Source organism: Impatiens glandulifera, chromosome 5 (assembly GCF_907164915.1).
Source record: "Impatiens glandulifera chromosome 5, dImpGla2.1, whole genome shotgun sequence".
Taxonomy (NCBI): domain Eukaryota; kingdom Viridiplantae; phylum Streptophyta; class Magnoliopsida; order Ericales; family Balsaminaceae; genus Impatiens; species Impatiens glandulifera.
In genome coordinates this window covers 53,788,813-53,813,703 of record NC_061866.1, presented here as the reverse complement: position 1 = coordinate 53,813,703, position 24,891 = coordinate 53,788,813, and the positions used below count along the sequence as shown (strand labels likewise).

The 24,891-nt window shown below is 36.1% G+C and overlaps 1 protein-coding gene, 1 non-coding gene and 1 pseudogene across 2 annotated transcripts; 2 read left to right on the top strand and 1 right to left on the bottom strand.

Moving 5' to 3' along the window:
• Positions 1–2,565: 2,565 nt before the first annotated feature.
• On the top strand, positions 2,566–2,717 carry LOC124940830. Its single transcript, XR_007099559.1, has one exon. It is a non-coding gene; the product is annotated as a small nucleolar RNA snoR134 (small nucleolar RNA).
• Positions 2,718–4,206: 1,489 nt separating this feature from the next.
• On the top strand, positions 4,207–4,880 carry LOC124939819 (protein LTO1 homolog). Its single transcript, XM_047480269.1, has one exon. The coding sequence runs from the start codon at positions 4,375–4,377 to the stop codon at positions 4,816–4,818; it is 444 nt and encodes a 147-aa protein (XP_047336225.1). The 5' UTR covers positions 4,207–4,374; the 3' UTR covers positions 4,819–4,880.
• An 18,048-nt stretch (positions 4,881–22,928) lies between these two features.
• On the bottom strand, positions 22,929–23,904 carry LOC124939740 (annotated as a pseudogene).
• Between the last annotated feature and the right edge of the window lie 987 nt (positions 23,905–24,891).

Here is a 24,891-nt window from a genome sequence, read left to right as displayed (position 1 = left end):
GAAAGCCCATAATCCACATTATTATATTATATTGTCATAAAACAAAACCCTAATTTCTAATGTATTAGTCATAAGTGACTCTTCATCTCTTTTTCCTCTTCTTTCTTCCGTCTTCATCGTTTCTTCTTCTTCCTCATCTTCACCATTTCTTCTTTCTTCTTGTTCTTCCTCTATCTTCACCATTTCTTCTTCTTCTTCCTTCTTCACTATTTCTTCTTTTTTCGTCTTCATCATTACTTTCACTCATTCATAATAGGTTCATACATTTTTTTTTGTTATCTCTTATCTACACTATTTCTATCATTCATTCACAAGAAACCTACAGGTAAATTAAAATATGTTTCCATTTCTACTATAGTTATTGCTCAAACTTTTAAATAATTTTGATTTTTTTTATTATGAGTAAATTTGTGCTTATATATATCGTTCATAGATCTATATGAAAAAACACTATTATATATATTAATTGTTCATATATCTATATAGATCTATGAAAAAACACTATTATATATATTAATAGTGATCATAGATCTATATAGAAAAATATTTTTAATATATAGATCTATATAGAAAAACACTATTATTGGTAAACAATATTATATTATATTATATATAATATTAAAATATTAATATATTATATAAAATAAAAGATAAAAAAATGTTAGTATATATTTTGTATATATTATGATGAGATAAAAAAGGTTAGTATATATTATATATAATATGTTGAGAGAAAAAATGAATTTATAATATTAATAATATATTGTAATATATAAATAAATTAATAGATTCTTTCTATAAATAAGTCAAAAAATTGTTATATTTGTACCCAAATAATTTAATTATATATAATAATATTTAATAAAAAATATGTTGAATTTGTTTTTGTCCGTATCTCCCTTAAACCTTAAAGTAAGTTAAATTTTAGTTATTTGTTTTAACATGTATTTTTATATTAATTATTTTTAAGCTTAAATGCAGGTAGGTGTACTAGTGCTATATTGAAGAACGTAACTTAAAAAATATTAATATATTGAATGTTTAAACAATTTATATAGTATTGTACTTTAATTTTAGAATTTTAACTAGTAATTGTGGTTGAATGCTTTTTGGATTATTATGATTTTGGAATTTTAAATAGTTATAATTTTTTAATATTTTCAATTTTAAATATTATGTTTTAAATGTTGAATATGTATGAAAGTTTGATATTTCATTTTGAAAATAAATTTTAGTTTGAGTTCGAGCTTGAATTCGAACTCGAGCTTGAGTTTGAGCTCGAACTCGATCTTGAATTCGAGCTTGAGTTCGAGTTTTTCGAGTCGAGCCGAGCTTATAGGTAAATAGTCGAGTCAAGCTCGAGCTCAAATTTATAAACTCGTTCGAGCTCGAGTTCGAGTCGAGCTAATAAATACTAAATCGAGTCGAGTTCGAGCTCAAGCAAATTCGAGCTCGACTCGGCTCATTTGCAGCCCTAGGATAAATGAGTAGTAAGATTTCATCTATTTTGATAATTTGTATAAGAAACTATAGTACTTTAGAAAATGTAAAGAGAAATAAATATTTCACTTTGTTTATATATATATATGCCTTGAAATTTATAAATCCAAACACATTGAAAACTTTTAGACAAAGATTTTATTTTTATCAATTCTTAATTGTTGCATCTTATTGATATTTTTTTTCTGATTGTAAACAGCTTAATTCTAAACAAAACCAACCCTTCAAAATTCCCAAAATTTCTTCCAATTGATCTCATAAATTGATGGATGTGTTCTATGGGTGGTTTTGTGCAAAAAGAAAGAGATTACAAATGCAATGTATTGCAAAAATTAGTTTCACAATTTGAAGGGCGAACAAAACAGAATGACATTAAGGGTATATAATTTAAAATTTAAAAAGATTATGCCAACAAAAAAAACACCCACTACATCTTTCATGTAAACAGCCTATATGATGCAATATATGATGCAATCAAAATCATGAGCACAATTACTTTAAAGATAACACACAATCAAAAAATTATTAATAAAAAAAAAAATTTAATTAGGCTTTACCCGGTTCTTATTTCCCTTTTGTAGCTGCTGTTAATAAATCAATAATTAAGAAAGCAAAATTTTATTTCCTTTTGAAGACCGTTTGCAAGAAAAAGATAAAAAAAATATCTAAACAACCCCAAAGAAAATGTAGGAATATATTATAAGCGATCCCCCCACACATTGATTCGTTTAGCCGGGCAAAATGGCCTGATAATTATCTCGTTTCGTGTTTTGGGCCTGATCATCACTATAGCTAGCTAGCTAGCTATATGTCGAGGCCCACCAACAAATTTCCTGGTCCTTTATCTCTCTCTCTCTCTCGCTAGGGTTTCAGCATTAGCTTATATAAATAACCCTCATTCTATAAGAAAGAATAGTCTATATACATCCTGCTCCACTAGGTGAGGCTCTTCTTAGATCTACTCTCTGTTGTATAAATAATCTTGTTTTTCAATTTGAAGCAATTATTATTATGTTTGTTTATCTGTATGTACCCATGATCTAGTTTATGATAGTAGTTTAGTTGTTGCACGATCTCTCCCGGGCTTCTCTGAATGTTAAATAAATGAGGAAGAACGCCCCAATGATTGTGCTAGATTTAATCGCCGTTAAGTGTTGCAGTTTAGCCATTTTGTTTTTATCCATGGCCGATTCTGTGTCAAATTAACTGCTATATATATATAATCCATTATATTGAAAAACAATATTGTGATAGATCCATCATATGATTATTGGTTGTTGTTTTTGCCCTCTTCACCTTTAGACCCTCTGTCCGATGATTTAATGATAGAGAAAGGTCTAGTCATGTGGGCATACATTCATATCGCGTCTTTAACGTGGAGGTTCAACTTCACTTTTTGTGTTTTGCCTCTAAAATTAGCCGCTAAATTCCTCGAAATTCCAATGGATCTATCCTCAAAATTAACTGCTATATATATATAATCCATTATATTGAAAAACAATATTGTGATAGATCGATGTTGTTGTTGTTTTTGCCCTCTTCACCTTTAGACCCTCTGTCCGATGATTTAATGATAGAGAAAGGTCTAGTCATGTGGGCATACATTCATATAGCGTCTTTAACGTGGAGGTTCAACTGCACTCTTGTGTTTTGCCTCTAAAATTAGCCGCTAAATTCCTTATAATTCCAATGGATCTATCATTTTAAGTTTTCATTTCCTTGTTATGTTAAAGAAGTATATTCGTTCGTGAAAGATATCATTGAATTGGTATTGAGTTTTCTTCTTAACAAATAAGTGGGGTGTTGATTAAATCATCATATATAATTATTGTTTATTGCAAGAAATAATGAGATTGAACTTGTGAAGAGATGACTAATTTATTATCATGTTGAATCTATTCTAATACGTGTTTTAAGACGATGAGTATTACTAATGCAAATCAGCTTTAATGACTTAGGAATGCATTACTAATGCAATAATCAAAATTAAACCACAACCGTTAACGAAGTGAACGGTTTGACAAAGTACAAGGATTGTAAAACCTATTTTGACATTCTTAGTCATAATTACACATAAATTTTAAAAACGGCCCAAATAATTTCAAAATGAACATGTTCTAAATATCATTTAGTTGGTAAATGGGTACAAATTGATTACGGACCAAATAATTTCAAAACGAGTGAATAAAAGATCTTTAATTGAACATGTACTTGAAATGTTAAATTAACTTCTAACTTGATTCATAACTTTTTTTTAAACAAATTTGCACAGTATATTGACAATTTTGTTTTTGAATTACAATTGTAGGTGTTTATGCATATGATTTTGATAAACACTTTCACACATAAGTTTTAGGCATGACAAATTGTTTTGTGATGAACATGTTCTTGAAATTTTATTTTGTCCAAAATTGTAAACGTATGTCTTTTTAATTGAATAGATAGGTGATATATAACAAATCTGATATTTATTTTATCCAAAATTTTCAATTATTTGATAGTTCTGATGAGAAGCAAATAATATAAAATTGAGGATCTCTTAACAAAGATGAATTGCTCTTTGATGAATAAACAACAAAGGGATCGGTCAGGAAAATATATCACACATCAGGTAATCCTACCTATAAACTCAAAACTCCTCAGCCCAATATTACACCATATATACTCAAGCCACCACATCAATACCTCCACCATTATTGAAAGTTTCGATTCCAACCAACCTTGTCTCTTCTTGTATACTTACTTACTTACTTATCTTCCTTTCACAGCAAGCCATTCCATTGAATTCCTAATTATCTGCTCTCTCACACTTTTGTTTCTCTCTCTTCTGAATTGAGTGTTCATTTTAGTAACATCTTTGTTCTGGCCGGCGGCATGGAATCTCATCCACGCAATTCTGAAGACGACGACGTCTTTGACTTTTCTAACCTGGAAGTGACCCATGTCAATGATGGCCACAATGAAGGGTACAAAGAGGGATTGACTCTGGGAAAAGAAGAGGGTCGACAAGTGGGTCTCAAGCACGGATTCCAAATCGGCGAAGAACTTGGTTTTTACAGAGGCTGTGTTGATATATGGAAGTCCGCATTCCAGCTTGATCCGGCTTGCTTCTCCTCAAGCTCAAGGGTTCAGAAGAGTATATATCAGATGGACGAGTTAGTGAGAGATTACCCACTAATGGACCCAGAAGAGGAGACGGTCAACGAAATTATGGACTCTTTAAGGCTGAAGTTTAGGTCAATTTGCGCGACATTAAATGTGAAGTTGCAGTATAATGGGTACCCCAAAGCTGTGGACGCCAAAAACGTTGAGTTTTGAATAAAGGATGCCATCTACAAATTCCTCACAAGGCTGTTTTGTTTTTGTTTTTTCTTTCTCTCTTTTTTAATGTGTTTTGTTTTCCACTATTTGAGGGAATTTGGGATGATTGTTTTTGTGACAACCAAAGTCACAATAAGGGAGTAGAAAGTTGTTTTTCATTTTATTCAATGAGATTTCATTCCTAATACTTATTTAAGATCAACACTTTCACACATCTTGACAATTCTATCTTCTTTTCCGCCTGAAAGTTGTTTTTCATTTATCTGCATTCGCACTCCAGTCTGAAGCTGAGAAGTTATACATGTGTAATGTACTGTATGCTAGTGCGGTGGTAGTTTAATGTATGCCATGGTATGCACTAGACCTGATATTGCGTATTCGGTTAGTGTTGTTAGCAGGTTTATGTCTCGACCTGGTAAAGAACACTAGCAAGCATTATGCTGCAGATATCGATGGTAGAAGATCAATGACTGATTATGTTTACACCCTTAGTGACTCTGTGGTTAGTTGGAAGGCAACATTACAGTCGACTGTGACGTTGTCCACTACCGAGGCTGAGTATATGGCGCTAATTGAAGTAGGCAAGGAGGGTATATGGTTGAAAAGATTAATCAGTGACATTGGTATCCATCATGATCAGGCAATTGTTTTTTGTGATAGCTTAAGTGCTATTTGTTAGGCCAAAGATCAAGTGCATCATGATAGAACCAAACATATTGATGTTCGTTATCATTTTCTTCGTACTCAGAGGAGAATCAAAGTGAAGAAGATCAGCACACATCATAATCCTGCTGACATGTTCACAAAGCCGGTCCCACTTAATAAATTCACCCATTGTTTGGATCTGCTAAATGTTGACAGTTGGAAGTAGTTTGATTAAGCTCTTTTTGTTGGGTGATACTAAGGCAATGTGGAGATTTGTAATGATCTGCCTTTAGTATATGAATTAATATCATATTTAATTCTACAGTTATGCTTAATTAAGTTAGTATTTACGTTTTCTTGTTTTCAACATTTTTATAGTCGTAGTTTATTTATTTTGTTATAATCTGTTTTAACTTTATCTTTAACAATAAGAAATCTCTCTTCATTTGTTTTTTCAAACTTTATTGTTTATTATTTTCTTGCATTCTGCACAACAGTCTGGTTAAGGGAATGATGTTCTATTTTATTAACAAATTTGAAATTATATTTCTCAAACAAAGATATAATTAATTGCATTGTATGTATTAAAATTCTTTAAATACCATTTCTACATGTTATAGACTGATGTTTTGCAATGTAACAGAAGGAGACTAACAAGTCACTATGTAAACTAGGAAAATTTTCGTGCGATACACACGGATAATGATAAAAATAAAATAAATTAAAAAAATTATAATAATATTTATTCAATATTTACAATTATTAAAACAAAAAATATCCATTTCAATATTTAACCATTTTAAATTTATGGGCGGGTCAACCCACAATTCGACCCAAGTATCCATTTACTCTCACATAAATATCCAAATTAACCACAGCTCTCGACCCGGCAATCCGGGCACTTTAAAAATTAAGCATCATTATATATATTAGTATGAAACCCTACGTTGTACGGGAAAAATATAAACGAAATTTTTATAAAATATTTAATTTAATAAAAGAGAATATATTTATATGAAGAGAAAATATAATATATATATATATATATATAATTAGAGAAAAAAATTAGAAAAAATAATTATTATTAATTGTTTCATAATATAAGTAAATTGTATAAAAATAAATAATAAACAAATAATATATAAATAATTGTGGAAAAATTATGTAAGGAAAAATATATTTATATAAAATTAATTATGAAATATATACATGATGTGAGAAAAAAGAATGATTGATTAAAACTGAAAATAATAATAATGAAATACAAACCAAAAGGCTTGATTTAATTTAAACTATTGAAAACAAAATAAAAATTTAAGTTAACACAATATTAAACAAACATTCATAAAAAAAATAATATATATAACTCTAGTATATAATTTAAGATATCATATATTATAATAATAGTTAATAATGTATACTAATAAAAAAACAACTTCCATAAAATGAAATTAAAAAATTGTAAAATAAAAAATAAAAACTAATTTTTTTTGTCTTTTTTGTCCTATCTCTTCAACAACTTTGTCTGTTGCTCCTCCCTAATAAAATTTAATTAACATATAAAAACACATTTCAAAAACTTAAATAAGACATTAAAATAAATAATAAAAAAACAATTTATTTGATCACAAAAAATTGAAAAAGTACCTCTTTAACAGCTTTGTTTGAAATTGATGATCATCCCTAATAAAATTTAATCAAATATATATAAACTTTTCAAATATCTAAATAAGACATTAAAATAGATTAAAAAAACAATTTATTTGATAAAAAAATTGAAAAAGTACCTCTTTAACAATTTTGTCTGAAATTGATGCTCCTCCCTTAACAAAAATTAATTTAATATATAAAACACGTTTCAAAGTTGAGCATAAAGATATCCAAAATATGTTTACCTGTTGAATAATGAGTGATTGACTTGGATCAAACACTTTTATAATTGTAAAATTGTGTGATTTTTTCTTGAGGTTATAATCAGTAATTTTAACTTGGAACACAAGTTTTCGCGATGACATTGATGATAACGGCAAACTCGTGATTTTTTTATCTGAATGCACTGTTTAAGCAAGACCCTTGCCTTCTTTCCTTGAATTGGCATTTTGTTTGCAAGAGCTAAATAAATAGAAAAATATGTCCACAATAAAATATATTAATTTTTTGTTTTTTATTTTGAAATAATAGTCAAAGTATTTTCATTTTGGATTTTTTATGCTTATGTATTTATAAAAAGGATGATAACACTATATAATATAATATCACTAACCAGACAAACTACTATTAGAGAAGTCCACTTATTTGGTAGACATGTCTTGGTATTCAAATATTGGACCTACAAAAATTTTTGTATAAATATATGGTGATTATAAACTAAAGAAAAAAAATGTACACATTCAAAGAAAATAAAAATAAAAATTTAACCAAAATATGACAATAACCACAAAAAAAAAAAAATGATATAAACTTACTTACGGTGTAATGTAATCGAGAATGTCCATTCACACCTGTCTCAAAATTATTTTTATGAGTTATCCAATCTTTTAACAATAACAAATTTAAGAATGAAGAAGTTTATAAAATCCATAAGGAAATATGTATATGAGAGTTATAAATGAGGTTAATAATAAATTATAAATTTATTAATAATGAGAGTTACAAATCTTTAATTAAATGATAAACAGTAATTATAATTTATAGTATAATTTACTAAATTACTATATTTTTAATTTTTTGAGAGTTATAAATCTTTAATGTGATTAAGTTGACATAAGTCTATTATATAAATATATATATAATAAATTTTAAATTTATATATAAATAAAAATTATAAACCTTTCCTGTTAAATCTTTCCTGTTAAATGATAAGAGTAATTATAATTTATAATGTAATTTATTAAATTATAATATTTTATTTTTTATTAAATTAATACTATATTTTTATTTTTATATTAAATAGGTTTCATGACATAATTTAAGAATGATGAAAAGAAACCTACAAAATCACAAATTGCATTTTATGGAGGTCAACAACTTGATCATTTTCTCTTATGTAGGAACCTAAATAAATGAAATTCAAAATTCTTAAATTTGTACAATAAATATTCACCTATAAAACATATATATATATATAGATTATATTCTTATAAAACCTGAATTATAAATCATAATATTTATTAAGTTACTTCTTATTTTCCCAATAAATACAATTAGGATATACTTACTTTCATTCAAACAAATTGTTAGGATCGGGGACGCCCTTGGAGGACCGGGGTGTTTTCCGGTTTAGAAAGGGTGGCCGCTTACACAACACACAACTCTTTTGGTGATAGTCCGGTTAAAGACTAAAATCATTCTCAGCACTGCACAACCTGTCACAGACTCTTGAACCGGGTTCAAGGGCGGAAATGTCTGTTTCAGGTTGAAGCAACGTTTGCGACTTTAGATGATGTTTTAAGAAGGAGTCGGTTTAATGGAGGTAAGTGACCGGTTTTAGGAGTATGATTAGTTCGCGGTTTTCGTTAAGAAAGCGGGAAATGAAAGTGAAGGAAGGAATACGAGACAAGAGATTTGCTTATGGATGTTCGGAGCAAACCCTCCTACGTCACCCCTTCTTCTCAGGTTATGAGAAGGATCTCCACTAACTCTTTAGAGTTACAATTACACTTCCGGTCGAGCCCAACTTCGCTACTCGCCGGTTACACCAAACTCACACTTTGATGTAATACAACAACACAACACAATAACACACAAAAGGCTTCCGGTTTTAGACACACCGGTTTTGGAATATAAGACTTTATCTCTCTAGAATTTAATGCTTTTACAACTCATTAACTATTTTCTGAACTTCTTCGAACTGCCTTGAATGAAGACGATCCGTCTTCCTTTTATAGCTGAAAGTAGCTAACGGCTACTTTCTTCTCTCTCTTCTGGATTGGTTGATCGTCATCACGCCTGTTTGCAGAAAGGTTGCTTGCACGCTTCAACTTCCTCAACACCTGGCATTCATGCAGCAGCTCTGAGCATAAGATGACATAGCCGGTTTTCAAATTGAGACACGTGTTGAACATCCGCCTCCGGTTGTCAGCATCGGATCAACAAAGCATCATTGCTTTCCTCGCATGCTTCTGATCGGATCCGATCTTCTTTTATTCTTTCGAGACACGTTTCTTCCGTCATGGTACGTCACTCTTGAATTTTGAATCTTCTGACTTTTGTTCTGAACCATCCGGTTTTTGTGCCTTGTGCTGTATCATCCGGTTGGAGAGTAAAATCTTTCTTCTTCGTTAACCGGTCGCTTGAGAGAGTATAACCGGTTCCTCTGATCTTTAACTTGATCACTTGAGACTGGTTTCTTTGTAGTGGTAGCAACCGGTTTTTGATTCCCCAACCGGTTCATACGGTTTTAGAAGTACCTGCACATAAAGGTTAACCTCTGTTTAGTTCGTCCGGCCGGTTCCAAAATTAATCTACTTAATTTTTCTATCAATTTCTCCCTTTTTGATTATTTAGAATAAATATTCAAAAATTGTAATGTATGGCCGGTTCCAAAATTAATCTACTTAATTTTTCTATCAATTTCTTCCTTTTTGATTATTTAGAATAAATATTCAAAACATGTAATGTATGGCCGGTTAAAAAAAAAATTTGCTTAGTAGCCAGTTTAGAAAAATTAATTTACTTAATTTTTCTATCAATTTCTCCCTTTTTGATTATTTAGAATAAATATTCAAAACATGTAATGTATGGCCGGTTTTAAAAACATGAGTTTGATCGTTTTGAGAAAAATATGTTAAAAACCTGTTAGAGAGAGCTAAGTAACCAAGTTTTGAGACATAATAAATCATAATTGTTTAAAGTAATCAAAGAAAGAGTTTAGGGCTTGGATGATCCCCCCTTGTGTTGCTCCTTTTCTTGCTCCTTCTCCAACCGTCTTCTTTCTTCTTCTTGTCTTGCTCTGTGTTCTCTAGCACGTCTTTCGGCATCGATCAGCACACCGGCCCATACACTTGAATGACCGGTACCCTTATTCTTGAGATTGAAGTTGGCACAAATTGGCTTTGGTGGTGGAGGCGGTGGAGTGTTTGAAGGTCCGAAGCTTGGAGTTGCTGTGGATTCTCCGGTTGTCCTTCTCTTCCGTTGATTGAGTTCCTCCGGATCTTCTTCTTCTTCCTCATCAAGCGGTGGTGCATTTATCACGACTGGTAAGGCTGTTTTCTGTTCTGCCCTCTTTATCACATTCTTAACGGCACTTCGCTTCTTCTTGTTCCTTGTATTCATGGAGTGGGACGGTTGAGCCAGAGAGAGATCCTGGGCGTTGGCCTGCTCTTCCTCGTTGCATTGTTGGGCAAGCGCATAGTCTTTATCTTCAGTCTCCTTCTGTAACCGTTCCCTTTCTATCTCTTCCTCTTGCAATTTCTTTGCGGTTTCAGCATCCTTTTCGATTTGCGTCAGAGTTGTAGTGTCTTGAACCTTGGACATTTCCCCGATTTGAATAGCCATTGCCTGCAGCATGTCAACTAAAGGAGCGATTGCGGTTTTGACGGACTCGGCAATCATGGCTTTTACTGTTGTCTGCATGGTCGTGTCCATCATGGTTTGTAGAGAGTTTGATAGTTTATCTTCAGCCACTGCAATTCTTTCGTCGGTTACGGCTTTGAACTTTCCAATGCAAGAGTCAACCGTTTCAGCCATCGCTTGCTTGATTTGATCTATTTCCAGAGATTTGACCGGTTGAGACGCTTCTTGTTCCAAGTTTTCAGAGGTTCTGGATGTCTCACCACTTATAAAGAAAGGCTTACTTTGATATAATTCAGCATTGTTGAATTGACGTTGGCAACTTTTCCACCACTGCAAGTCAAGACGATCAAGATTTCGCACAAGCTGTTCACGTACCCCAAGGAATCGTTCGACCATTCTCATTTCAATAGGGTTTAGCGTCTTTCCTTGGGTTTCTTGAAAAGCATTTTCAACAGCCTGTAACCGAGCATTTTCAAGGATTACCGGAGCTTTGTTAAACGCCGGTTGGATTAGGTTGGTGTTAGCCAAAGTAAGTGCCCTTTCTTCCAGCTGGATAAGCTTGTCCCATTGTTTGTTCCCACTAAAACCTGGAAGCATGTCGGCTAACTTGGTTTCGCATCGGAGCTTCACCCATATTGCCCCTTTGTTCATGTCTTGAATAAGCTCCTCGAAGATCTCATTTTCTTGCTCTATGGTGTAAGGAATATCGTCCCCGGTTATGGCTTCATGTTGAGGATTGGTTTGCAGCGTGCCTGTTCCGGTTTCCGTTGTTTCTTCAATGAGAATTCCTTTGCCTTTATCTACCTGAGTGGAACCTTCAGGTGTTGGTGCTGGTTGATTTTCTGAGACCATCTTTCCTTCTGCGGAACCGGAAGGTTCCCGTTCTTCAATATTTCCCTCCTGAGCCGGAGGTGCAATTTCTGTTGTGTTGGCCGTCTCACCGACCGGTTGTGCTTCGTTCTGATCAGGTACTTCAACCTGATCATCTGGCTTTCGACGACTTGAAACATCGTCCTCTTCGGTTTCTCTTGTGATCTCCTGGACCACATTCTGAATTGCTTCTGAGGTATTCAAGCCCACATCGGCCAATACCTCTTCAACTTGCTTACTGGGTGACTTGGAGGTTGCAGAGTGAACATTTGCTTATGCCTCCTCCTTTGAGTTTGACTTGTTCTCCTTGCTCCCCGAAGATTCGGTTTGCCTTGGAGAATTGGATGGAATGGGAACTGGAAAAACGGTGTTGATGGGGATGGGCTGAAAGACATCTGCGGTTCTTTCCGGTGGATTGTCCGAGGAAAGCGTTTTCTCGGAGTCCGCCGGTTTCTTTGAACTCTTCTTTGCGGCTACCTTCTTCCTCCTTTTTGGTTCTGGTGGTACTTCTGCTTCAACCGCTTTTCTCGACGGTTTCTTCTGTCTTGTTTCTTCTTCAACTAGAACCGATGAACTGGCTCCCTTGGAGGATTTAGTCTTTGAGGATTTTGGTTTGATCGTCTTCTCCGGTTTTTCTATCATTGATTCAGAGTCAAGAATGTTGGAGATCGGAAGCGGTATGCCTTCACCTAGTTCCACATTAAGGAACTCAAGAATTTTGACGATTTGCATAGCATAGGCCTGCACCCGGCCATCTTTCTTTATCACCATTTGACAGAATTCCTCATATATGACGTATCCCCAGTCCACCTTGTCTCCGCGGACAATGGCCAACAACATTCTGAGCTTAAATTTTGTGAGGTTATCGAAATTACCTCCCCTTCCTTGGAGTGATTTGGCGATGACGGTCACTAACCATCTGTATTCCGGTTTTAGCTTGATCTTCCGGCTGATGTGAATCACCAGATCCTGACCTGAGAAGGATACAACCAACCGGGCAGCATTTGATTCTGCCTCGGTTAAGTCAATCTTTAGGTCCGAACCTGTGTTGGGCAGACCAAGGGCTTCCGCAAAAATTTCTTCGGTGATGAGGACGGCCTTCCCGTTGACAGTAGCCGAGATCTTCCTCTTCGACAGCGTCGCCGTCGCTAAGAACTCCGTCACCGCCGCCGGATGAATGGTGAACGGACCAGAAAGGAACTTCTCCAACCCAGATTCTCGTAGAAGTTGAAGAACAGCCTTGTTCTTGTCGTCAGCATGCTCGTCAATATCTGCGAAATCTACCTGCAACATCCATTGAAATGGAGCTTTGCCTAGATCCATGATGTTTTGGAAACGAAAAGATGAAGAGCGATGATGATCGGAGGGAGGAAAACTTTGAAGTTCTGGAAATTTTTAGAGAGAGAAAGCACATGTGTTGAATGGGCTGATTTGAGTTTATATAGATGGCAGTTCCAAGCGGTTTTGAAGATGAATCGTCAATTTGATGTTTTGGCGCCAACTTTCCCTCCAAAAAGTTACTGCCGTAACTTTCGGCGGTAAAGGCAGGATTTCAGTGGGCGGTAAATTTTGAGAGGTAAAACTATGGGCGGTTAAGTTTTTCAGGTTTGCATCTTTGCTCGAAGTTCCGGTTTCTCTTGAAGTCTTGTTAACCGGAGATTGTTAAGTTAACTTTAAGTTTTTTTTTTGTATAAGTTTGAAAAACCGGAAAGGAATAATGTGAATGAAAAACCGGAGACTTTTTAAGAGTTGAAATATTTCATTAATACGGGAAAGGAAATGATTAACATAGGAGCGGTTCTGGTCGTACAACAAAATGACCAGAAACCGGAAAGAAAACGAAAAGAAAGAGAATTATTCAGTAAACCATCCTCCTTCCAACCTCCTTTCATATCACTTCTCCATGGTGTTTTGAGGAGACCGTTCCTGAATTCTTAACACACATTTATAGATCATATCTAAAGTGATGGTGTTGAAGGATCCAACCGGAACACCTTTTCCAAGGTTGCGACGCTTGGACATGAGAAACCGGGTGATCTGAGGAGCGTAGCTGATCCTTCCTTTTTTACCGGTCATAAGCTACTTCAGCTTATTGAAAAGATAGGATGCCCAGTTGATGGCGGTTTCGCGGATGATGGCTATCATAATATCGAATGCCTCCCGGCTGTAGTTCTGATTGGGCATTCGGCCTATGATAGACCTTTGGACCAAATCGTGAAAGACTTGATAGTGAGGAGCGAGATCTTCTTTCTTCCCAAAGTCCTTAACAGGAGTGTATGAAGAGGAGAAGATCTTGAAAAAGGTTTCTTTAGCCGGTAAATACGGCGTCGGAAAATCAGAGAACCCTTCCGTTGGAAGGTGAAAGAAGGTGGCAAATTCCTCCTCAGAAAACTGGAGGAACTGACCGTCGATGATGGTGCGAATGCTGCCATCATCCAAAACATGACCGTTGTTGTAGAATTCGCACACCTCCTCCACGAGGATGAGGTCTGAACCTTTGAGAAAGCCTTTTAGGCCAGACTCTATGACATGCTGATAAATGCATTCATAGTCGTCGCTATGCTTGATGTCTTCAAAATCAATGATCAGGGTGTTTCTTATCTCGGCAGACATGGCGATGAGTAGTGAAGAAAAGTTTGAGAGAATTCTTGAGCTTTCGAGTTTTTAGAGAGAAGAATGCTTGAAGGCGTGTTTTGAAAAATGGAAGTTGAGCCCCTTTTTATAGCCTGGAGTGAATGAGAGCATTTAATGAAAGGATTTGAAAAATCTAGCCGTTTATGCTTAGTCATTAATGTTTTTGTGATTTTCCAAGAGAATAAAGGTAAGTCTTGTCAAATCAAGTCAGGCATGCTCTTTGATAATGAGGATTTATGTTTCCAAGAGTGAAATGATTTATTTTTGATACGACGCATTGAATATTTTAGATTTTTGACTTGGAAAGAAAAGAAATCTGATTCATTAATTGGAGTACGAAACCGGTAGTACAGCAAAAGTACCGGTTTTGTAAGGAAAGGATAAAAGAAAAAGTGAAGGACATGTTTAGACATTTGATGACTCAGCCGCTTGAGCATTTGAAGCCTCAGCCGCTTGAATTCTTCTGGCTTTAACCGCTTCCCACCGGTCGATCATCTCTTGTACTCGTTCTTTGGTGAGCACGTGCCTTGGGTGAAGAGTGACGAAGGGTCCGGAGTGGATGTCCAGACTTGCACAGAAACCGCTCAGTTGAGGAGCGTAGCCGGTTTTGTTGGAGAGAAGCATCTTCTTCAGGTTACTGAAGATGATCCAGGACCAGTTGACCGGTGTCCCAACCGTTACGGCGATCATCATCTCGAAGACCCTTTGAGTGTAATAGTAACTTTTCTCTCTGCACAAGACAGATTTTCCCAGAATCTCGCAGAGAATCTGGTACTTGTGAGAAAGTTGACTTTTAGCACCCCAGGTTTAACCGGGATGTCAGATCCAGAGAACCGGCGACACATTTCTTCCATTGTCACCGGGGAATAGGTTAGGTCGGTTACCCCTTCATTGGGTAAGCCGCAGTATACAGCGAAATCCGTCTCGCTGAATAGGAATTTTTGACCGTAGACCTGTGCAACGAGTATATCTCGATGCACCTCTTTCACGGTCTCAAAGAGTTTTTCGACTACAAGGTAGTCGATGATGAACCTGTTCTCAAGAAAACTTCTTAGCCCACTCCTTTCTATGGCTAAGAACATTTCCTTTACTTCATGATCCTCATATTGGTAGATTGATTCAAAATCTGCCAATAGGATCTTCTTGGCTAAAGAGTTGGTATTCATGTTTTTGAGAGATAGAGGATTTTATCTCAAGAATGATACTTGTGAATAGTGAACTTGTGATGTTTTGAAAAGGATTAAGGATGGTTTATATAGCCCGGGGATTCGGCTTGGTCTTTAATGAGGTTAAGCATGCCTGATGATGTCATCAGCTATTTAATAGACTTAACTTGTTGAAGTAACTAATGGTTATTTCCAAGGTAAATCTAATTATTACTAAGATAGCAATGATGAAAAATATCTATTGACAAGATGTGAGTCTCCCTCTCTTGATGATGGACACATGTCGTCATCTCGATTGTGGTAGACTTGTTTTAATTAATTACAGGCTTCATTTTTCAAAACATGCACGAAAACTCAGTCAGTCATCTCAGGTTAACCGGAAAAGTTCATTTCATCAGACCAGAGTGCATATGTACTAAGCGGTTTTCCATGACCGGTTTTAGTAGGATATTTCCGTTTGTGAAGAAAAGTTGATTAATATCAACAATTGTTCAACTTTGGATTTGTTTCATCCACTTCAACCTGGTTATTTCAACCGGATAGTAGACATACATTTGATTTGAATTTATGAAGTAGTCGGGCATGACCGGAGACTTCCTCCCGGTTAGCATATTTGATTTATTAATGGCCTATTTGAATATGGTTTGAGAAGCTTTAGCTTCTCCTTGAACACATATCCCGGTTTTATATACAAGCATGCATTATGATTATATCAATTGATTAAGATTAGTAAGACCCAAGATATTTCGAAAATGTGAAAACTTAGCTTCCTATAGTGGTTTCGTGAAGATGTCTGCTACTTGTTGCTCGGTCGACACATATTCCAGCCGGATGTGTTTCTCCTGAACATGCTCCCGGATGAAATGGTGTCGGATGTCGATATGCTTTGTTCTTGAGTGCAATACCGGATTATATGTGATCGCTATGGCGCTGGTGTTGTCACAGAAGATTGGAGACTCATTGACTTCTATTCCGAAGTCCCTGAGTTGCTGTTGGATCCAGAGGAGTTGTGCACAGCAGCTTTCAGCCGCTAGGTACTCCGCCTCTGCGGTTGACGTTGCAACGGACGTTTGTTTCTTGCTGCTCCAAGTGACTAACCGGTCACCCAGAAACTGACATGTTCCACTTGTACTCTTTCTGTCGATTTTGCACCCCGCGTAATCGGCATCTGAGTAACTTATTAGATTGAAGCTCGAGTCTTTTGGGTACCAGAGTCCCACTTCTTGAGTTCCCTTCAAATATTTTAGGATTCTTTTGGCCGCCGTATAATGAGATTGCTTTGGATTTGCTTGGAACCTTCCGCACACTCCAACCGCAAACAGAATATCAGGTCGGCTTGCCGTGAGATACAGCAGCGATCCGATCATTCCTCGATATGCTGTGATGTCAACGGCTTGACCATCATCATCTTTATCTAGCTTCACGGAAGGACTCATTAGCGTAGCCGCTTCGGCACAGGTATCCATCCCAAATCTCTTCAGCAGTTCGGCTGTATACTTTGGTTGGCTTATAAAGATTCCGGCTTCCATCTGCTTAACCTAAAGTCCTAGAAAGAAGCTCATTTCTCCCATCATACTCATTTGAAATCTATCAGTCATCATTTTTGAAAATTTATCACATAATTTTGAATCGGTTGATCCGAATATAATGTCATCAACATAAATCTGAACAAGTAAAATTTGCTCATTTCTTTCAAATTTAAAGAGGGTTTTGTCTACCGAACCGATTGTAAATTTGTGATCGAATAAGAATTGAGTCAAAGTATCATACCAAGCTCTTGGAGCTTATTTCAAACCGTAAAGGGCTTTATTCAGCCGGTAAATGTGATTTTCATGTTCTGGATTTTTAAAACCTGGAGGTTGGTTAACATACACTTCTTCATTTACTTTACCGTTTAGAAAAGCGCTTTTTACATCCATTTGATAAACTTTGAACTTTTTGAAAGCTGCATATGCTAAAAATATTCTAATGGCCTCAAGTCTAGCTACAGGGGCGAATGATTCTTCAAAATCAATGCCTTCTTCCTGCTTATAGCCTTGAGCCACTAACCGGGCTTTGTTCCTCGTAACTAAACCGTCTTCATTGAGTTTATTTCTGAATACCCATCGTGTGCCTATAACCGGTTTGTTTTTCGGTCTAGGAACTAGGTACCAGACTTTATTTCTCTCAAACTCGTTTAATTCCTCTTGCATTGCCAAGATCCAATCTGGATCTGACAGTGCTTCATCCACCTTTTTCGGCTCAATTTGTGATATGAAAGTAGAGTTTCCATAGTGATCCAAATTTTGTTGCCTAGTTCGGACGGGTGAGGATATGTTACCTATTACTAGTTCAAGAGGATGATTTTTGTTCCTTCTGAAGTTAATCCGAGACGTGTCTACCAAGCTTTCGGCTGGCTGATCAAGGTTAGACTGATCGGTAGGTTGAACAGAGTCAGACCGACCGATTTCTTCAGTAGAAACTGAAGTGTCAACTTTCTGCGGTAAGGCAAGCTTGATTAGGCTGAATTTCAACATCAACCGCTTGGTCCTTGACAAAGCGTCTAAAAACCGGAACCTCGTCTTCATCATCAGAATAGATATTGAAATTTTCCATTCTGTTGTGAAGGTCGAAGGGTAATGCAGTGTTTCGCTCAACCGATTCATCGAAAACAACGTGTGCGGTTTCTTCAACTGTTAAAGTCCTAGTATTGTATACTCTGTAGGCTTTACTCACAGCTGAATATCCCAACATTATTCCCTCATCGGATTTAGCATCAAAAGCGGTCAAGTACTTTTTGCCGTTATTGTGAACAAAGCATTTACTACAAAAAATTCGAAAATACCGTACGCTTGGAATTTGATCAAAATAAATTTCAAAAGGAGTTTTCGAAAACCGTTTAGTTACTAAAGATCGATTTTGTGTATAGCAAGCGGTGTTGATAGCTTCAGCCCAAAACTTTTGAGCGATACCCGAATCGGCTATCATTGACCTTGCGGCTTCCTTGAGAGTTCGGTTTCTTCTCTCAGCCAGGCCATTTTGTTGAGGAGTTCTGGCACTAGACAACTCATGCCTAATACCGGAATCATCAAGAAAAGTAGTTAAATTACTGTTAATAAACTCAGTTCCTCTATCACTTCTGATTTTGTTTACTTTAATAGATTTTTCATTTTGTATTCTCAAAATCAGTTTAATCAAGTTTGGAGTTGCTTGATTTTTAGAAGCTAGAAAAGTAACCCAAGTAAATTTAGAGTAATCATCGACAACCACCATAGTATAATGCATGCCTCCTAAACTAGTTACTTTAACCGGACCAAACAAATCCATATGCAAGAGTTCTAAACATCTTTCAGATTGATAATTTCCTTTACTTTTAAAAGATGATTTCACTTGTTTCCCCATTTGACATGCAGCACATACTTTATCTTTTGAAAACTTAACATTTGGAAAGCCGTGAACCAGTTCTTTGGAGCAAATAAAGTTAATCGTTTTGAAATTCAAGTGATTTAACCGTTTATGCCAAAGCCAGTTTGGATCATTTCCGGCTATCATACACACAGGTTTTTCGAAATCAGTTTTCCAGTTCACTTTGTAAATGTTTCCTATCCGGTTACCGGTTAACAAAGTGTCATTATTTTGATTTTTGACTAAGCATGAGTTTTTATGAAATTCAACTTTGTAGCCCACATCACACATTTGGCTTATGCTTAGTAAATTAAAGCTTAGTTTTTCTACTAATAGCACATTATTTATGGATAGTTCACCATGGACAATCTTACCCTTGCCCACGGTTTTACCTTTTGAGTTATCCCCGAATGTGATGAATGCTCCGGTTTCGTACTTGATGTCGGTCAGTAGCTCCTTGTTTCCGGTCATATGCCTTGAGCATCCACTATCCAAGTACCATTCCGAATTCGTCAACTGGTTGCTCCTCCTAACCTGCAACAAACAATTATTTACACCTTTTTGGTACCCACATTTAGTTGGGTCCATGGTTGATTAGTCCCTTTGGGATCCAGACTTGAATAAGTCGGATCACTTTCCCGGTTATTGTTTTGATAATATTTGGCTTAACTTCTTGGCCGTTGCTCAAGAATGGCTTATGTGGTGATGGACTTCTTTGATGTCGAGTTTTATTTGTTTTATTTGGTTTCCGGTTGGCTTTCCTTCTCTCAGGATGAAGCCATTTTTCAGTTTCGTTAGGGCCTACATACTTAAGCGTTTCTTCCGGTTTTAAGTCATTTTCGGTTTGTGAACTTTTGACAAATTTTATAAATGAAAGATTATTTTTCGTTAGTTTCATCCCGTTAGATTGTTTTGTTTCATTTTGTTTACTTGGTTCATAGCCGATGCCATATCTACACTTAGGATGTCGTTTATAGTTACACATTTGTTTCACTGCTTGACGTGATCTCTCCCAAGCAGCCGTGACGTACATTGCTCGTTCATCGGTTTCGGTTACCGGTTGAACTGTCTTCTCATTATCGGAGAATAGTTCATCCGGTTCATACGTTTCGATTTCACATGTTTTATCATATACATATTCTGTTTGTTCGGTTTTAGGTTCTACAGGGGTTGATATATACGCAGATATATTTATGAACTCAGCAACCATTTGGTTGAGTGTAGAAACTAGATCTTCTTTAGTAAACTCATCAGAAGAGAAATCAAATACCTCTTCGTCGTTTGCCATGAAGCAGGTTACTTTCTCTTCACCATCTTCATTATTAGAGTATGCCCACTCGCTTCCACCGTCAGATGCAATGAGTGCTTTTTGAATCTCCTTTCCTTCATCAGCATGTTGATCATCTCCTCTTCGGTAGTCATTTCGTTGGTTATTGTTGTTTCCCCGATAATTGTTTCCTTGATAATTGTTTCCTTGATACCGGTTGCCTTGATAATTATTCCCTTGATAGTTATTTCCTTGATAGTTTCCTTCCGGTTTTCTATCGTCTCTTCTTGGTTTTCTACATTCTGACCTGAAATGTCCAAAACCATCACAGTTATAACATCTCTTGTTTGATTTATCTACATAGTTATAATTAAAATCATTATTAGATGGTGGCTGGCTCTTCTTCATGAATTTCCCGAATTTCTGGGCTAGCATTGCCATCACATCGTCGGTTATTTGATCAGTGTTTTTGACTGGAGCCGGTGCGGTTGATACTGGAGCCGCCGGTTCCACCGATGTGACCAAAGCTCTTGTTGCGGTTGATGTGGATGCTTCATCTTCAATTCGAGACTTGATCTCGAATTCGTAGGCTTTCAAGTCCTCAAACACATCATGCAACTTCATCTGTCCAAGAGTACTTGATTCCCTCATCACCATGGTCTTGATATCCCACGTGCTTGGCAAAGATCTTAAAGCTTTGATGATCACTTCTCGGTTGTCATACTTCTTTCCGAGTGTTTGAAGCTCGTTTACTACGCTGGTGAACCGGTTGCTGAATTCCTTCATATTTTCTCCCGGTTTCATCCTTATGTTTTCATACTTTTGCGTAGCCACCAAGATTTTGTTCTCCTTGGTTCTTTCATTTCCCTCGTGGATCTGAATAATCGTTTCCCAGGCTTCCTTTGCATTTTCGCACTCTGATATTTTGTTCAACGTGTTGTTATCTATAGCTTTATAGATATGCCTCATGCAATGGTTGTCCAGGTTGCTCCTTCTTCGATCTTCACTCGTCCACTGGCTTTCCTCCTTGTTGATCTTGATCGGTCCCTCTTTCAGGACTCGGCTCATCTCATCATCTAACGTAATCAGATGTAGATACATCTGTTTCTTCCAACTGCTAAATGCTTCGCTGTTTAGCATTGGCGGCTTATCGCTGTGGGTCATGCTTCCCACCATCTTTGGTTGCTTGAGTGCTAAGAACCTCGCTCTGATACCACTTGTTAGGATCGGGGACGCCCTTGGAGGACCGTGGTGTTTTCCGGTTTAGAAAGGGTGGCCGCTTACACAACACACAACTCTTTTGGTGATAGTCCGGTTAAAGACTAAAACCATTCTCAGCACTGCACAACCTGTCACAGACTCTTGAACCGGGTTCAAGGGCGGAAATGTCTGTTTCAGGTTGAAGCAACGTTTGCGACTTTAGATGATGTTTTAAGAAGGAGTCGGTTTAATGGAGGTAAGTGACCGGTTTTAGGAGTATGATTAGTTCGCGGTTTTCGTTAAGAAAGCGGGAAATGAAAGTGAAGGAAGGAATACGAGACAAGAGATTTGTTTATGGATGTTCGGAGCAAACCCTCCTACGTCACCCCTTCTTCTTAGGTTATGAGAAGGATCTCCACTAACTCTTTAGAGTTACAATTACACTTCCGGTCGAGCCCAACTTCGCTACTCGCCGGTTACACCAAACTCACACTTTGATGTAATACAACAACACAACACAATAACACACAAAAGGCTTCCGGTTTTGGAATATAAGACTTTATCTCTCTAGAATTTAATGCTTTTACAACTCATTAACTATTTTCTGAATTTCTTCGAACTGCCTTGAATGAAGACGATCCGTCTTCCTTTTATAGCTGAAAGTAGCTAACGGCTACTTTCTTCTCTCTCTTCTGGATTGGTTGATCGTCATCACGCCTGTTTGCAGAAAGGTTGCTTGCACGCTTCAACTTCCTCAACACCTGGCATTCATGTAGCAGCTCTGAGCATAAGATGACATAGCCGGTTTTCAGATTGAGACACGTGTTGAACATCCACCTCCGGTTGTCAGCATCGGATCAACAAAGCATCATTGCTTTCCTCGCATGCTTCTGATCGGATCCGATCTTCTTTTATTCTTTCGAGACACGTTTCTTCCGTCATGGTACGTCACTCTTGAATTTTGAATCTTCTGACTTTTGTTCTGAACCATCCGGTTTTTGTGCCTTGTGCTGTATCATCCGGTTGGAGAGTAAAATCTTTCTTCTTCGTTAACCGGTCGCTTGAGAGAGTATAACCGGTTCCTCTGATCTATAACTTGATCACTTGAGACTGATTTCTTTGCAGTGGTAGCAACCGGTTTTTGATTCCCCAACCGGTTCATACGGTTTTAGAAGTACCTGCACATAAAGATTAACCTCTGTTTAGTTCGTCCGGCCGGTTCCAAAATTAATCTACTTAATTTTTCTATCAATTTCTCCCTTTTTGATTATTTAGAATAAATATTCAAAAATTGTAATGTATGGCCGGTTCCAAAATTAATCTACTTAATTTTTCTATCACAAATAATGAAGCTGCTTTGGAAAAAAAAACTTTAAGGAACCGAATTGAAATTTGTTTAAGAGAGTGTTGATTAATATACAATATTTCTAGTAAATCAAACAAAGCATACATATAAACACAATCAAAAATACTTCATCCACAGAAAACCCTCCAGCAACTGGTAAAGGAGGATTGAAATGGAGCTAGACAAACATAATGATCCATTCCATAAAGCATGGTAACAATAAGAATAACATATGAACAGTTATCACAACTTAATAATAAGGTAAACTTACGTTATATCAAAAAGCTTAGTTGTCACTCCATCGACGTTTAAAATAGGTTCACCAATCCATATATCTTTGTAAGCTTTATTTGGCGAGAAATAGTCACAATAAAATCCATAATCTGCACATTATTAGACAAAGACAGATTCAACAGGGAGGAAAAATAAGAGCATTTAAGACAAGAAACTTACAACAGGATCAGGTGCATCATCTTGCTTGCACATTACCCAAGGCACGCCAGTCTCTAGCCCCACCGCCATCTCTGCTGCCCATTTCGTGTATTCTACACCAGGCGCCCCAATTTCATACTCCATGGGGCCGTATTCATTTTCTATCTGTCATTAGACTCTTTTCAAATCAGCTACCTAGATCCCAATTGAAAGGAATTTATAATTAATCTTTATCTCAAAGGAGGAACCTGCGACAGAATTATAGGCCCCCCTGTGACTCATAGAGCTCTTCATCTTTCATCATATCCACTATCTTCTTGGTGAATTTTTCCATTGCAGCCTTCATTCATTACATTTTCAGTGTCAATACCAAAACTCAGATTAACATAGGAATTGTGGAAATTACATTCATTGATGGAGGAACACCTTGAAAGGCTCATTATCTGTTCTAAAGCTGATGCCAGGAAACAGGAAAACCTCTGGGGGAGAAGAAGAAGAATGTTGAATGTCTTCACAGAGAGAAAAAAAGAAAAAAAGGAAAAGAAGCAGATGAAGATCATAGATACTGTTTTACTTGACGAAGAAGCCACATCCATGATATAGAGATCAAGAATCTGCAGATTCATGTAGATCTATAAATGAATTTGGTACTAAATATCCAAATTCAATACCATGTCTTATAATAACAGCTAAATGCATTTCCAATTACACCATTTAAAGCGTGAATTTGGCAGAGTAAGAAAGAAAAAAAAGATTCAAACTTAAAATGATACTGGACATCCTTTGAAGCGTGAAAAAATAGCTTACATCAATTGGCTAATGGGTTGTTGAGTTATATTAGTTATTTTTCTTCGCCTTACATTCTCAAGGTGTGTCAGTTGCACATTAACACCTCGCAAGGCCTTCTTAACCTGGAAATAAACATCAAGTTAGATCATCAAATGTAAGTTTCGGTTCAGGTCAGTTTGACACCTAATCATACATTTCTTATCAAATGTAGAAGAAAGCTGTAAATTACCTTGATGCGGTCTTGGTCAGATAAAGGCCTAAGTAGATCTCTAATATGGAATTTTTTTTGAATAAAATGTCACTGGAATGGGATCAAAAAATGCTTTGCAAACATATCTACAAAATCAAAATTATATGTTGATTTCAATTCAATATACAACCATACAATTTCATGCATAATACTATAAAAGTCTATCCTCACATATTTTTTACAAAACCTTAATCAAGAATATCAATTGAATCTCCAACTAAGTGTGCCCTATTCATATCTTAACTAATAACTCGAGGACTACTTTGCATATTCTATCTTCAAGAACATTTCCCCTTTACTATACCTAACCCTAAGACATGTTTGTTGCATTCATTTGGCCAAGATGATACCATGCTCAGATTGAGAGGCCACATAATCTTAATTAAGTGTAGTGCCTCATTCAACTAAATGTTTACCGCAAACTCAAGAATTCAATAAATGAACTGATCCTATTAGACAACAGAGAAGTACACATACATACTTCCACCATTTGGTTATGCTCAAGCTAACCAACATACAATTTCTTACATAGGTAGAAACTCAAATAATAAGTTTTGGAGTGTCAGGCTAGTTC